General features: G+C 39.6%; 2 protein-coding genes across 3 annotated transcripts; both read right to left on the bottom strand.

The window, feature by feature from the left end:
* Positions 1 to 84: 84 nt before the first annotated feature.
* Positions 85 to 4,779, bottom strand: hsc70 (heat shock cognate 70). The gene is made up of 9 exons (XM_085177635.1): positions 4,479 to 4,779; positions 3,127 to 3,331; positions 2,761 to 2,966; positions 2,293 to 2,445; positions 1,665 to 2,220; positions 1,356 to 1,558; positions 1,027 to 1,225; positions 683 to 915; positions 85 to 494 (listed from the first exon to the last, which is right to left on the bottom strand). The coding sequence occupies exons 2-9, from the start codon at positions 3,329 to 3,331 to the stop codon at positions 312 to 314; spliced, it is 1,938 nt and encodes a 645-aa protein (XP_085033761.1). The 5' UTR covers positions 4,479 to 4,779; the 3' UTR covers positions 85 to 311.
* Positions 4,780 to 5,152: 373 nt separating this feature from the next.
* On the bottom strand, positions 5,153 to 15,121 carry LOC146508077 (TBC1 domain family member 15). 2 transcript variants are annotated; one of them, XM_085177638.1, is made up of 10 exons: positions 14,554 to 15,121; positions 13,184 to 13,369; positions 12,936 to 13,054; positions 12,543 to 12,646; positions 7,340 to 7,407; positions 7,073 to 7,219; positions 6,545 to 6,635; positions 6,245 to 6,393; positions 6,002 to 6,140; positions 5,153 to 5,917 (listed from the first exon to the last, which is right to left on the bottom strand). In XM_085177638.1, the coding sequence occupies exons 1-10, from the start codon at positions 14,759 to 14,761 to the stop codon at positions 5,749 to 5,751; spliced, it is 1,380 nt and encodes a 459-aa protein (XP_085033764.1). In that variant the 5' UTR covers positions 14,762 to 15,121; the 3' UTR covers positions 5,153 to 5,748. The 2 variants fall into 2 exon arrangements, with proteins under 2 accessions (XP_085033764.1, XP_085033762.1); XM_085177636.1 differs by having other exon boundaries at positions 6,002 to 6,143; positions 14,554 to 15,117.
* Positions 15,122 to 15,129: the final 8 nt, after the last annotated feature.

Below are 15,129 nucleotides of genomic sequence, written 5' to 3'. Positions count from 1 at the left end.
AGTTTTATCTGCACATTTCTACAGCTGCAAGTTGAGTGTCTCTGTGCATACCTTAGTTTCACCATAAATGAGAAGATACACACGTTACAGTTTTCAAATCAGAATTTTACTGTTGATATTTATTGATTTTTTGCATAAAAAAGCATTGATACAAAGGTGTGACTTTTAAACTATCTAAATATGCATCTGGATATTGAATGTGATGTGTGCTTAGATATTGCAAAACATTTGTTATAAACTTGACTAGATATTTATCAGATGTGTACTAGGTAAGGTAAATATCTATTGGCAAATAGTAAAAAACACTGAGTTCAGTCAACTTCCTCAATAGTTGGGCCAGAAGAGGAGCCACCTCCTGCACCGCCAGGGAAGCCACCGGGCATTCCTCCTGGCATTCCTCCTGGCATGCCCCCTTGATATAGTTTGGAGATGATAGGGTTGCACACCTTCTCCAGTTCCTTCTGCTGGTGATCATACTCCTCCTTCTCTGCCATCTGGGGAAAGAAAAGAGCAAATATACTCTATGACAGAAGGCTTTGTGGGTCAGGAGTTTACAGGAAGCATATGACAGGAAAAGGAAGAAGGATATTGATTCATAACTTTGATACAATGTAATGCTCACTGCTTTCACAATTTTAGATAAAGAGGAACCTCGGTCTGCTTTTAAGGCATGGCTTTTTACCTGGTTTCTGTCCAGCCAAGCAATGACTTCGTTGCACTTGTCCACAATAGTCTTCTTGTCCTCTGGGCTGATCTTGTCTTGGAGTTTCTCATCCTCTACAGTGCTCTTCATGTTAAAGGCGAGAGATTCAAGGGAATTCTTGGCTGTCACTTTCTCCCTCTGGACTTCATCCTCAGCCCTGAACTGCTCTGCTTCCTCCACCATGCGCTCAATGTCTTCTTTGCTCAACCGGCCTGTGACAGAATTACATTTTTTTTCCTGCATTCATGAATAGGATTTGATTTTTTCATAATAAATTTGCTGCTGGATATATGAATTAGTATGTATTTTTTTCGTAATTATACCTTTGTCATTGGTGATAGTTATTTTGTTCTCCTTTCCAGTGCTTTTGTCCACTGCAGACACATTGAGAATGCCATTTGCATCAATGTCAAAGGTCACCTCAATCTGAGGAACCCCTCTGGGAGCAGGTGGAATACCAGTCAGTTCAAACTTCCCAAGGATGTTATTGTCCTTAGTCATGGCTCTCTCACCCTCATACACCTGAAAACAATTATTCATATTGTAGCTTAAGGTAGCTTGTAGCTCAGAGTCAGGTTTTAGTGTACACAAGTACCTAGAATGCAGCTGGGCATAAGGGTTAAACAGTTACACAACTTTCACCCTGATGTACCTGAATGAGCACACCAGGCTGGTTGTCTGAATAGGTGGTAAAGGTCTGGGTTTGCTTAGTGGGGATGGTGGTGTTTCTCTTGATAAGGACAGTCATTACTCCTCCAGCTGTCTCGATTCCCAGGGAAAGGGGTGTGACATCCAGCAGGAGTAGGTCCTGTACATTCTCAGACTTATCCCCAGCCAAGATGGCGGCCTGCACAGCTGTGGAGATTTTCCACAAAGTTAAACTGATTATGGTTTCAGTCAGCAGCTCTGTTTTATTGAGCCATAGCTGAAATATATAGTGATAAATGCTGCAGAGACCCACCTGCACCATAGGCGACAGCCTCATCAGGGTTAATGCTCTTATTGAGGTCACGACCATTAAAAAAGTCTTGGAGCAGCTTTTGAATCTTAGGGATACGTGTGGAGCCGCCCACCAGGACAATATCATGGATCTGTGTTTTGTCCATCTTGGCATCCCTCAGGGACTTCTCCACAGGCTCGAGGGTTCCACGGAACAGGTCTGCATTGAGTTCTTCAAAACGGGCCCTGGTGACGGAAGTGTAGAAATCTGTACCTTCGTAGAGCGAGTCGATCTCGATGCTGGCCTGGGTGCTGCTGGAAAGGGTACGCTTGGCGCGTTCACAGGCTGTGCGGAGGCGACGCACGGCTCGCTTGTTGTTGATGATGTCCTTTTTGAACTTGCGTTTAAACTCAGCTATGAAATGGTTCACCATGCGGTTGTCAAAGTCCTCACCGCCCAAGTGTGTGTCACCAGCAGTGGCCTTCACCTCAAAGATACCGTCCTCAATAGTCAAGATTGACACATCAAAAGTACCACCTCCGAGGTCAAAGATAAGCACATTGCGCTCTCCACCAACCTAAATTGAGAGGAGAGAATTACAAAGAGGAAGCCAAAATAGCAAAAGCTGAACATTTTAAGATTAGCTTACCTTCTTGTCCAGTCCATAAGCAATAGCTGCAGCAGTAGGCTCATTGATGATGCGCAGTACATTAAGGCCAGAGATGGCCCCAGCATCTTTGGTGGCTTGACGCTGGGAATCGTTGAAGTAAGCTGGAACTGTGATAACTGCATTGGTCACAGGCTGTAAAGAGAATAAGACACTAAGTTAATATTGCTTCTTTTTTTTAGATCTGAAACTGCAAACATGAAAACTGTAAGGAACCACTTTATCTTACTATAATTTACTATACAGACACCACAGACACTAGATAACCTGGAGAACCTGCCTCATGTCAAAGTCATTAAACTTCAGTGCTATTATATTTTCGAGAAGTATTCATATTTAGAAAGATTAGCCAGTTTAGTTTGCTGATAGTTGCAGGGTTTTTTTTCCTGCATAAAACCCAACTTTTCCACCTAATTTCAACGATCCTGTTATCCATTCACTTTTATCTACCTTGCCAAGATATGCTTCAGAAATCTCCTTCATTTTGGTGAGGACCATCGAAGATATCTCCTCTGCGTAGAAGGTTTTGATCTCACCCTTATATTCAACCTCCACTTTAGGTTTGGATGACTCATTAATGACTTTGAAGGGCCAGTGCTTCATGTCAGATTGTACCACGAGATCGTCAAACTTACGACCAATCAGACGCTTTGCATCTGGAAATAGATTTAATGGAAAAAATTTGAATTGGTTAATGTAATGTTCAGTTTGGAGTGTATCGACAATATTTATGTGGTTATAAAGTGAGGACACAAAGAATACTTTTATTTGATCACTGCTTCAACTGATTTGTCGGTTGGGTATTGGAGTTCTTACCAAATACAGTGTTGGTTGGGTTCATAGCCACCTGGTTCTTGGCGGCATCTCCAATAAGTCTCTCTGTGTCTGTGAAAGCCACATAACTGGGTGTCGTCCTGTTTCCTTGGTCATTAGCAATGATCTCCACTTTGCCGTGCTGGAAGATTCCCACACAGGAATATGTGGTGCCTAGATCAATACCCACTGCTGGTCCTTTAGACATCTGTGACACAGAAGAGAAACGTAGTACTGCAATCCCACATTTTTGCACATACTCAACATTATTGAGCCAAGGATTATTATCCGTTTGTATTTTTATAGTTCTAACATTTTCTGTGTGAAAATGTTATTTAAAATGTTACTGTAAGCATCTAGAAAGGTGAACCTGGTGCTGTTACATAAGCCCAGACACCACTACCACGTGAGGTCCGGTTTGCGGTGGTGTGCTGTCACAGTACCACAGTGACTTAAATGACCAGCTGACACTTGAAACACATACTACTGCTCTTCTGCCTTGGCAACATAATACTAGAGTGTCTTACTCAAGCTTTTAAATGTGCTACACTAATCCTGCAGTAGTGACCGGTGTATCTATTTTCCGACAGCTGGCTTTAAATAGCTTTCACTTATTATATAGAGTATCCTCATGTCTGCATAGTAATGAATGGACTGTGACAAAATTTTTTAGGGATCAGTTAATCAGAGTCTCAAACCTGGCCTGGTTCCTTTTAAAACTAATGATGTGAAAAAAGAAATGGACAGCATTGACATTCAGAAGCAAAACTACTGGATTAGCAAAGTAGTCCTCTTATTATCACAGTTCTTGGAGTCGTGTTTTGAATTAACTGCCAAACTAAGGGAGCAAGACCCTTTTAGGAGCTGTGAAAATCACAAACACCCAGTTGATTATTACACTAAATCACAGAGCATAACGTTTCTTGGCTTATCTCCTGTTTTTTTTTCTGTAAATGTGTCAAACATTGTTCCTCCAAGGCCCCAGATCTGTTGCAAACAGAACTTGTTATTGAATTATCACTTGTTATCCAGTTGGGTAACACAGAGCAGAAAAGGCTGACAAACTGTTGTGGCAGCACTGTACCAACATCTGAAACTTGTTGCAAGACTGTTTTTTTTACATGGAAATTAACCACCCACACAGAAACCACCCATGACCTTTGTGAAAATTTGAGAAACGTGAGCACTTTTCTTCATAGAAAATTAGATTTATTGTCATGCGATTGTTTGAAAGGAACCATGCAAGCCTCACTTGTTTGTGAATTTGACTTCTGCCAGTTAGACGTTGAAAGCAGTAAGCAAGACAGACTATGAAGCAAGGCCAGAAAGCAATTTCTGCTTTTTATTCTTGTTACCTTTGCTGTTGAATTTTCAGCGCTTGACAGTTTACAGAATTAAAATGATGCTTTTTTTTCGCTCAACACCCAACACGGCCGTCTGAGCTTCTCTCCAGCACTCCTTTCCCCTCTTCTGGCTGGCAGACTAAGAGGACGAGTGTCAGTTCCCCAGTCCCCAAAGAGCACCGTGCAAGGAGAGAGGGTGTCAGGTGATCCCATTGAGGAAAGTTCTCGACCCACGTCTTCTCTCTCCGAATCTCCAAATAGATTTCTATGTAAAAGCCTCTTTCTATTTTTAACTCTGCGGTTCTCTCCCAGTTGTACAGAACATGCTCTGTAATGAAGAAAGGTAGTTCCTGAACATTGATAATTAGGTTCACATACTCCATAAATGGTGATGAGTGAGGACACCGTTTTTATTAAAAATAGCTAGTAAATATTGCAGAACTCCCTCAGCTATTAGTCAGTTAAATCAGAAGCAAATGGTGCACATTAACTCACTTTAGCAGAACTATTTTTTATAGCACTGACCTCATTTGTGTTAATCGTCTGTAAAGTCCATCTTTTTTATGTGTCTGAAGTTGCACAGTTATTCAGATTTGATGTTAAGGCTTCTTAGAGGATCTTCTTTTGCATTCCTACATATCAAATGACTTTAATTCAGCTCAATCAATTCACATAGTAAAACAGGGTCTTTCAAAACACAAGGTCATCTTTTATTTTAAAAAATTCAAAAATGTAAATGAAACAGGCTTATTCACCAGCAGAATAAAAATCTTCAACACTTTTACTGAGATACGTTTTTTTAAACATTCATAGTGTAGTGTGCATGTTTGTCATTCTCTATTTAGGACAGTTATGCAATGTGGTTTCTTGGACACTTGTGGTACACATGCTGTAGGCCCCTCTGACACATGTATCATCTAGCATTAAATATAACTGCCAGCAAAGAGACCGGGCCTATTTATAAACTGCTAACAACCTGGGAAAAAAATAAATAAAACAAAGCTCCTACTGTGAAGTAATAAAAGATTAGACCTTACATAAAAAAATAAAATAAAATAAAAAAAATCACCGCACAACAACTCGCACCCAGTGTTGGTCAACTATAAGACAATAAATAGTGTACACGTACTCATAGTGATGAGTGAGCAAATTTAAAGTGAGCAGCAACCAGCAGTACATTAGTGTTTCCCTCAGACAAAAAAGTAAGTGGCATCAAAAAGTGCATGTAGGGATCAACTGTCAGCTACAGATTACAACCTGTGAGATCATTAAAAAAATAAAATCATTTTAAAACAAATAAACTACGGAGATGATAAAAAAAGTCCTCGTGCTTGCTCCGATCAGGCCTGCAGCGACCGTTCGTAAAATCCCAAGCACAGCGCTTGCAGTAGTTGTAGAAATGATGCTCTGCTTTCTTCAGTATACTGTTCAGGTCCAGTGTCCCCTGAAGGCTGCACAAAGCACACACACACACATTAACTAACACATGCACATCTTATTTGTGATGAGCCGTGTGATGCAGCAAAAAAACAAACCCGTTAGTATATTGGAGGAGCTGAACGTCATCTGGGCACTGCAACAGAGACTCTCTGTGCTCTAAAAGGATGGCGGCACAGATGAAGAGCTCAAAGGTGAAGTCAGTGTTGATCGCCTGCAGCTCTGACTCTGAACCATCTTCTGGCAATATCACAAGGCAAGGGCATAATAAGAAGTAGCAAAGAGGTTTGTGTTTTTTGTGGGGTTTTTTCTACTTTTTCTTTTGTGTTTCCGGGCTTTACCTGTGCTGAATTTCTGAGCAACTCTTTCCTGGTAACGAGCTCGGTCGACTTGCTGTGAGATGAGCTCCAGGTGGTCACAACTCAGGATCTCGAACAAGCGTAGTGCTTCGCTGTGTTCAAACTCCCTCTGGAAACCAAGCAGCAGCCACCTTAAAGGAGGGGCAACACGTGCTTACATGTAAATAAGACGTTTGTGTGGGGGGGAAAACAAAACAAAACAAAAAAAACCTTGCAAAACTGCATTTGAAAACTCAAAAAAAATAAAATAGAGCACAGAAAAACAAAGCCTTGCAGATCTACCTGTGACAAAACGTAAACCTCTCCATGTTGTCTTTCACCAGATGAGCATAAAGCGGAGGGTCCAGTTCCTTCAGCAGAGCTGCCTCCAACTCTAGATGTTAAACAAAACTTTTATACTTAAACTATTAATTACTACAAAACATTTTTTTTTGTTTTTATAGAGACTTAATTCTATTTTAATTGGATTTTGGGCTAATATGATTTTGTTCTGCATATCTGACCTACCATCAAATTTCTACTCTGGAAACAAGGTTACAGTGTCTTTGTTTGACCACTAGGGGTCATAAAGTAACATATTACTTTTTAGATAAAAGGAAAAAAGCAGGCAGTGCTTGACTAAACTATTAAAATAAGGGTGCATATGAGCACAACGGTGCCTAAGCTGAATGAAATGTATTATCTGAAACAGAAAAGGAAAGTTTAATTTACAGATCTTACACCATGACAACAGTGGGTGTGGCAGATATAAACAAAACACTATTTGGTGTCAAAGTATTTTTTTTTAAATATCTGTTTTGTTATCGCTACCTATTTTCCTGTGTAGACCATCGGCCCTGAAGTCCCTGGAGAATTTCTCCATGTAGCACGAAAAACTCCAGAAAGTGTCAACCTCACAGTCGAGGACCTCCAGGAATCGGCTGCACAGGTCATTCATCCCCTGGGCATAACTGACCTCTGGATTTACAGCAAAGGGAGCAATGCATAAACAGTTAGCCTCTTTTTATGGCTCAACAAACAACCTTTAAATCCATCTGATCCAGACCGAGTCAGCAAACCTGACACAGGGTCGTTTACCTGGATGAAAAGCAGCATAAGTGATAAGGATTTCTCGCAGAACCAACAGATTGCCTAAGCCTTCATTCCTGCAAACATGCACAGACACAATCAATATTAGTATGTTATAAATAAGCAGAATTAGTTCAACACAGCTGCCAAAACCTGGTTTGATGCGTAACACTGGTGATGCTTTATGCCCCAAATTAAACCTTCACTCATGGAGAGATTGTCAGATGTGACATTTAACTATTAAGTCTTCAGTTGAAAGTCAGTTAAACAATTTTAAGTTTCTAAGAAAGTAAACAAAGTGAGGGGTTTTTATTCAGTGTTGTCCACTTAGTCATCATTTACCCAACTTCACTTTTCCTTAATAGAGCAAGCTGGATTCCTACCCAAAATTTAAATGTTTAAAATGATTAAGCTTGTCAAGAACAAAATGCAGGTGACAGAAACAGCAAAAAAGGCAGTTTAATTATGAACATTAAATGCTATTCATACCCAGTAACACTGATTTGGGTCATTTGCATAGAAAAGAGGTAAAATTTTGTCAAAATGCATTAAAAATGTACAACCACATTTTTTAAAATCATCTGTTGGTTAACAGCATTTATTGGCTGTATTTAAAAATGTGAACATAAATATCTTATTAATGAAAGCCTTCAGAATATTTCCTTTTCTCCTACTTCCCACCCACTTTTCCAGTTCAGTGTCACACTGGTCTTGGAGCTTACCACCGCTCCCTCAGATATCTGTAGCCTCGATTCAAAAACTCATTTTAAGCCGCAGTTAGTCCAAATTTAGAATCTGAAATGTAGTTAAGACTGAAGAATCTACACATCATCATCTCTAACATGATGCCAATACATGACGCATTTTTCCAACCAGTGAACAAATGATTATTCACTGACCATTGTGTCATGTGTCTAAATGTTGTCTCATGGTGAGGTACAGGAGCTGCACTGAAGCAGAGAGGAGGCTACAGCACATCAATTAATACAGCTCAGAAGATCACCAGGTCCTCTCTGCCCTATTTGACTTGTTCACTTCCTGCTGCCTCAACAGTGGGTAAAATATTTTCAATTCTATTCTATTTATATAGAATCACAAGTACCAAATCACAACAATAGCTGCCAAGGTGCTTTATATTGTAATGTAAAGACCCTACCATCATAGACCGAAAAACACCCCTATGAGCAAGCACTTTGGTGACTGTGGGAAGGAAAAACTTTTAATAGGAAGAAATCTAAACCTAAATGGAAAGTTTTAAGCCTAATCTTAAAAGTACAGACAGCGTCTGTCTCCCGAATCCAAACGGCAGTGGTTCCACAGAGGAAGGACCTTAAAGCTGAAGGCTCTGTCTCCAATTCTACATTTAAATATTCTAGAAACCCCAAGTAAACCAAAAGTCTGAGAGTGCAGTGCTCTAATGGGGTGACATGGTACTATGAGGTCTTTAAGATAACATGTGGCTTTTTGTATTTTACAAGGATTTTGTAACAGGGAAGCCAAAATAGGAGAAATATGCTTTTTCTAGTCCTGGCAGTAATCTTGCTGTAGCATTTTGGAACAACTGAAGGTTTTTTAGGGAGTTTTAGAAAAACCTGATAACGAATTACAGCATCAACTTGAGACAGGATATTTTTAATTTTGGAAATATTGCCAAAATGGAAGAAATCAGTCCTACATATTTGTTCATTATGTCCATTGAAGGATATGGCCTAATTAAAAAAGACTCGAAGATTCCTCACAGTGTTACTGATGATCACGGTACATGCCATCCAGAGTAAGGATCTGGTTAGACATCGCATTTTTAAGATTTTTAGGGCTGAACACAAAAACCTGAGTTTTATCTGAATTCAGAAGCGAGAAATTAGAGGTCAATAGAGGTCATTAGAGGCAGATTGTTACGTGTATTATCTGGTTTCATGGAGACCTGGGTATCATCTGCAGAGCAGCGAAAATGTATGCTATGCCTTCTGTGTAAACAGACTGTACAGAACTGGTTCTAGTGTGGAACCCTGTGGAACTCCATAATTAACCTTAGTGTTTGAAGAAGACTCCATTAACATGAACAAATTTGAATCTGTTAGATAGATATGACTCATACTACTGCACAGCACATTACCTTTAATACCTACAGGATTTTTTAATTACTGTAATAAAACATTATGGTGAACAGTATTTAATGTTGCACTAAGGTCTAGCACAGGGGTAGGGAACTCCAGGCCTCAAGGGCCTGTCCTGCAGGTTTTAGATAAATAAATAAATTCATTACAAGGCCTCTGGAGAATTCAAGACATGTTGAGGAGTTGTTTTAGCCATTTAAATCAGCTGCGTTGGCTCAAGGACACATCTAAAACCTTCAGTACACCGGAGTTCCCCACTCTAGCAGGACAAGCAGATGTATGAGTCCACTGTCAGAGACCATAAGAATATAATTTGTAACCCTCACTAAAGCAGCTACAGCAACTTGTAGATCAAAGGGGACCAAAAAGAAACTGTTTCTTCTCAAACACCAGTACAACGGCAAACTTTGCACCGACTCCCCTCTCTACCACATCCTCTCTTATAAAGAGTCTTCTTCTTTGTGCATTAAGTTCTCTCCTGTACAGTACCACAATGAGTGGTATCTTAAAGTTTTAGAATACTCTGTATATTATATTTATCTATACTCTGTCTAATATTGTAGTTATTTGTTAAGTCACTGTGAAATTACAAAATACTTATCTCTGCAACTCTCAAATGTACAACTATATAACTCTGTATAACCACATTACCTCATGATCATGACCTCAGTTATTGTCATTCTGATGGTAAGCATAATTACTCAAAAGGATTTCTTACAAGCATGTTTTGTATTGTCAAAATAAATAATTTACCATATAAAGATTTAAATATGTTAGATTTAAACTCTTACCTCTCCTCCAAAGTCAGACTGATTTGAAGGTCAGCGTGATGATAATAATGCTGTATAGAGTTATTTAAAACAGTTTTTCTTAATGCCATTGTTTGTATTGCCAACATACATAGGCATATAACTAATGATATATGGGAATTCTAAATATCACATTAGTTTGGACCCCTTCTTCCAGGTCAAATAAGGTCAAACTTTTATAAAAACAAATTTTATCACAAAAAAAAAAAAAGAAGCTTAAAATTCCAGCATCTTTGTTCATATTGGTAACATTTTGAAAATTATACTGCTCTATGGGGATTCTAAATATCAAGTTATAGCTTGCATACAAATATCATGCCACATTTTACCTCCGACCTCAATTTTACATTTCCAATCTGTCTTCATATCATGCTGAAATTAAAAAGTGTTTTATCTTTAAAGAAAGTGTTTTTTATGACTTTTATAAAGGGGAATTAGTATGCGTGTTGACCTATATACCACATTTGTGTTGGCCTATATGCGCAGGTTTCATCTATATTTACATCATATGTTATACTACTTATGCTTGAACACCTGTTGATGCACAGCTGTTATTTTTCAACCTAATAATGGGTCACTTTTGGGTCACTGTGACAGTTTTGTGTTCCATTTTGACAGCAGCTTGCTGTATAATGACAATGAAAGGCCTCTAATTCAAAAGCTTTATACAGTTTTATTTCATTTAAACAGCAATTGGTACAGTAATATGCAACAAATCTATGTAAAATTGAAATCTCAATAAATTTCAGTGCAGGTGTGGACTACCTGACAGCTGTCTCAATGCTGACAAAGTATCAGTGTTAGAAAGATGGAGACCACAGACTTACAGATTCTGAACTCAAAATAAATATGTGATGCCCAGCGGTGGGTGTCTCTGACATTACACTGATGACTCAGTGTTAGTAAAACCCTTGTTTGAAACACACACACGCACAGAGAAATAAGTTAAACGGGACTGTAATGTTTGATTATAATGTTTGGAGGGGGTTGAAGTTATTCTGTGTTAACTGTGACACTTGGTATTGTATCAGAAGAACATTTTTAAGGGAATGTTTAGCTGCTTCAAACTGCTGAGATAATCAGATGATCAGAAGTGTAAACAACAACTGCCATGATGCCTTAGCACTGCTCAAAACTATTTCCAAGGTGCTCCAGGGGACATTTAACCGCATACTTTATTATGGTTTCCAGTGTTGGTTTCAGAACCTATATGGCTCCAAAATGTTAAAATGCTTTGCTGCCTCCCCAACATGGATAAAAACCCCTCTGTAAAGTTTATTTTTTAGCACATGATGGCTCTTTTTGGCTATTCATCTGTAAACTCTCTCCATACTCTTTCACGTGATTCTTGCGTAGGTGGTACAAGAAGTTTGTCATGTTTGAGTCTGTGGTTAGGACCCATTTGCGGCATAATTTCCATAGTACAGTTTTCTGGTCTGTGTTAGACTTTTTATACCCAAACCATTTCCATGCTACAGAGGTAGCCCCTTGTTTAGGAATAAGGTCCTCAATTTGTTGTGACCAGTCCTTCTGTTTGGAGCTACCTTGTTCTGCCTCATCTTCACTGGCCATGCTGGTATTTTCTGTGCCTGCATCCACGTGTTGACTGTAAGCGCCATTTATAGTTACTTCACGTTTTTATTTGAGGTAATTTTTTTGATGCATATTCTGAAATTTGATCTTTGCAAATAATGTATTTTCCCATCATTTCAGCTTATTTTGAAAAACATCAACAGGATCTTGAGCTTTATTGTGAAAGGTTTATGTGGTAAATAAACAAGCGTACGGCGGAGATACACGATGGTTTTACCGTCATTGTTACTAATGAACCGATGCGTAAAAACAGTCGCTTGTCCGTCAATAGTGTGATTATTTTAAATATACGAGAAAGAGACAGAGAACTTCAAGACATTATTATAGCCACTACAGTGACCATCAAAACGATGACAAAATATTGCTGTAAACAGCTTATTTTGCGACACCACGAAACAAAAATAGTGTATAATGTGAAACGATAGATGTTTTCATATCGTCATCCGATATGTATATCATCATATTGAACAGCCCTAACTGTCTTGCCCCGAACCTTTTAGAGAGCAGAAACTCACTTTGTCCTTCAATTTAAACAATTGGATATTGCCAATTTTATTTTTTGCTGCTGGCTGCTGTGAAAAACATCTGGTGCTTGATCAGTGGTGACAGACAGACAAAAGTGTAAGCAGACCTCTTTAAAGAATTATCAAAGTTAGTTAAAAAAAACAAAAAACATAACTGATAAACACTTACTGGTAATAGCTCAGGTCTCTGTTGGTTCGGGGCACATCTTTATCAATGATTCGAATGGCTTCCTGCAACTCCTCGCGGTCAAATGTGACCCGCTCAAACAATATCTGTTTATAGGAAAAGTTAGTACAAAGAGGTAGTAGGTAAATGGCAAACCCTTTAACAAATTTAGATCCTGTTGTTTCATTTGAATAAATATACTGCATTTATTTTATTTCCCTCACTTTAAACTGTTCTTATGTTCTACAAAGAAAAACCAAAGGGAACATTTTAAATATAACTTAACAAAAAACAATGCAGAAAAATAGTGAGTTGAGACAAGTATGTGTAAAAGAAGCAAAAAGCCAGACATCAGACAGGTCACAATAATACTCACGGATGTTTAGTTGAACTGACCTGTGCCTGAAGCTCCAAAAAAGCCATTCTAACTCTGACCGCCTCTGACCTGTCCTGAGATTGTTGCTGGGTCTGTGCCTGTCTCTGGTCAAAGTACCTGACGGCTGCCAGCAACTCGGCTTGATCACATATAAGATATTTAGGGAAAAGAGTGAGAAATCAGGGCAGTTAAAAACAAACAACAATAGAAAAAAAATTTGAAAAAGAAGGAATCTACGTGGCTTTTAATTGACAGCCGTACAACTTACCATCAGTACCATTGAGGTGCATTCGCATGGCTGAGGGGAGGAAGTGCTGCCATTTTCTCTTCATCACCTGATAACGTACGACCAACTGGTCCTGCAGCAACGAGCGCTCTAAAGCTGTTGAACCACACGGGTACATCCCGAACAAAAACCGCCACGCGAGGCCACGCTCAGATGGACACACCCCACCTGGACAGAGAGTGCAGACCTTTCGATCATTGTCAGTGGACAATTGTGCTTGAAGATAAAACATTACATGACCTCCTAACATTTAGTTAAACCAGTCACCACTGGTCTGAAAGAGAGCATGGGAAGATCAAACCTGAAAGAAACAAATTTTAGATGTAAATCAAAGAGCAACACGACTGCAAATACATATTTTAGTGAGCTTGAGCCTGCTGAGACAAATATTTAAGAGGCCATTTGTAACGTCTTATTTTGGAGGTTATTTAGTCTCTGGTGGAGTTCAACATCCTCCATAAAGAGGACAGATTCAGCAGGATTGCTGGAGTGCTGATAAGTTCTGGCATGAGATGACAGTCTTCTTGCATTTAAAACACTAAAAAATACAGCTAGAACACAGACGTATTCTCTCCGTCTTTGCTTCTTCTAGTTCACAGCATATGTTTATGGAGCCATTGACACTCATGTGATCTCACTCCTAGAAATCCTACCAACCCTATAAATGGAGCCGCTTTATCACAGTAGTCACGTTGGACTTCTTTGCTCCAGGGGGTCTGGTGAACAGTGAAATGTTGGGACTTTACAGAAGCGTCTGATTGTGCTTTTCCCCAGAGGCAAAGCGTCACCTGATTTAATCTTTAGGAATGAAAACCCATTTTAAAAAAAATCGTGTTAAATATTTTACCGTACACCAAAACGGTGCTAAAATGGACACATGTATATTTTGTCAAAACATTATAGCCCATTTTTATTTTTCCAAAGAGTCAAATTAAATTTCTCTAAAAACACACATTGAGCGAATGCAGTCACGCCTTTTATCAGCAGGTGCGGTGCATTCAGGTTTGTTCAGAACAACCCGAGGCCCCAGGAGCAGTCGGTGTGAGAAACTACAGCTTTAAATCCATCTGCTTCATGGACTGCGCTGATTGTCAGCCCCTGTCCTGTTATACTGTATCAATACAGAAAACGCAATTATCTCTCAAACTTATAATTAACTAGATGAGAAAAGAGTTTGCCCCTTCTAAACGTGGATAATTAGATATTTAAAGATTTCTGCTTGGCCTTCCGTACTCACTAAAGTATTAAAACGGAAGTGCGGACAAGCAGTCTTACGTCATGTCTCCTGCAAAACTTCACGAATCAAGTTTACATTAAAAACTACTTGCAAGTAAGTTGTGCGTTTTAGAAACCGTTTTTGAAGATATGCATCCTCAGTCTTGACTCGTCGACCCTCCCCTCGGCGTCCATGACTCTGGGTAAAGTGAGGCGCGCTACAGCCAGAGCAGGAGAGCCGATCGCTGCTACTCTCCTCTGAGAGCCTCCATCCAGCTGGGGGCTGCTGGCTGTCAACCGTTCCTCTGCGGTCTGCCTTGGATTTCCTGTGTTTAGATCTTCCATGTGTGGCTGCGGGTTTAAATCACGCAGGGGTGAAGTTTGTCATTCGCGCTGCATCCACATAACAGGCAACATAATCATCCTCCTATGGCCCACTGCTTCCTAAACAACACAGCTTGTCTCCCTCCGTGAGCTACAACTGAAATCATTAAAGACTCATTTCCAGCAGCGTGGTCGAGTCGTTTTAACTTTGCTAAACCCGTCGGAATGACTTTCAGGAAACCATATCCAGCGAACATAACTCTCATTCAGCCATCTGGGAGTCATATGACTGCACCTTTAAGATCCTAGTTTGCCCCACATTCCAGGTGGAGTCCAAACCCATGTGCTAAAGTTCACAGTGGACTTGTGTGTATATCTTGCTCCATCTA

This window comes from Neolamprologus multifasciatus, chromosome 11 (genome assembly GCF_963576455.1).
Source record: "Neolamprologus multifasciatus chromosome 11, fNeoMul1.2, whole genome shotgun sequence".
Taxonomy (NCBI): Eukaryota; Metazoa; Chordata; class Actinopteri; order Cichliformes; family Cichlidae; genus Neolamprologus; species Neolamprologus multifasciatus.
The sequence above is the reverse complement of the archived record's forward strand: the minus strand, read 5'-3'. Positions and strand labels throughout refer to the sequence as shown.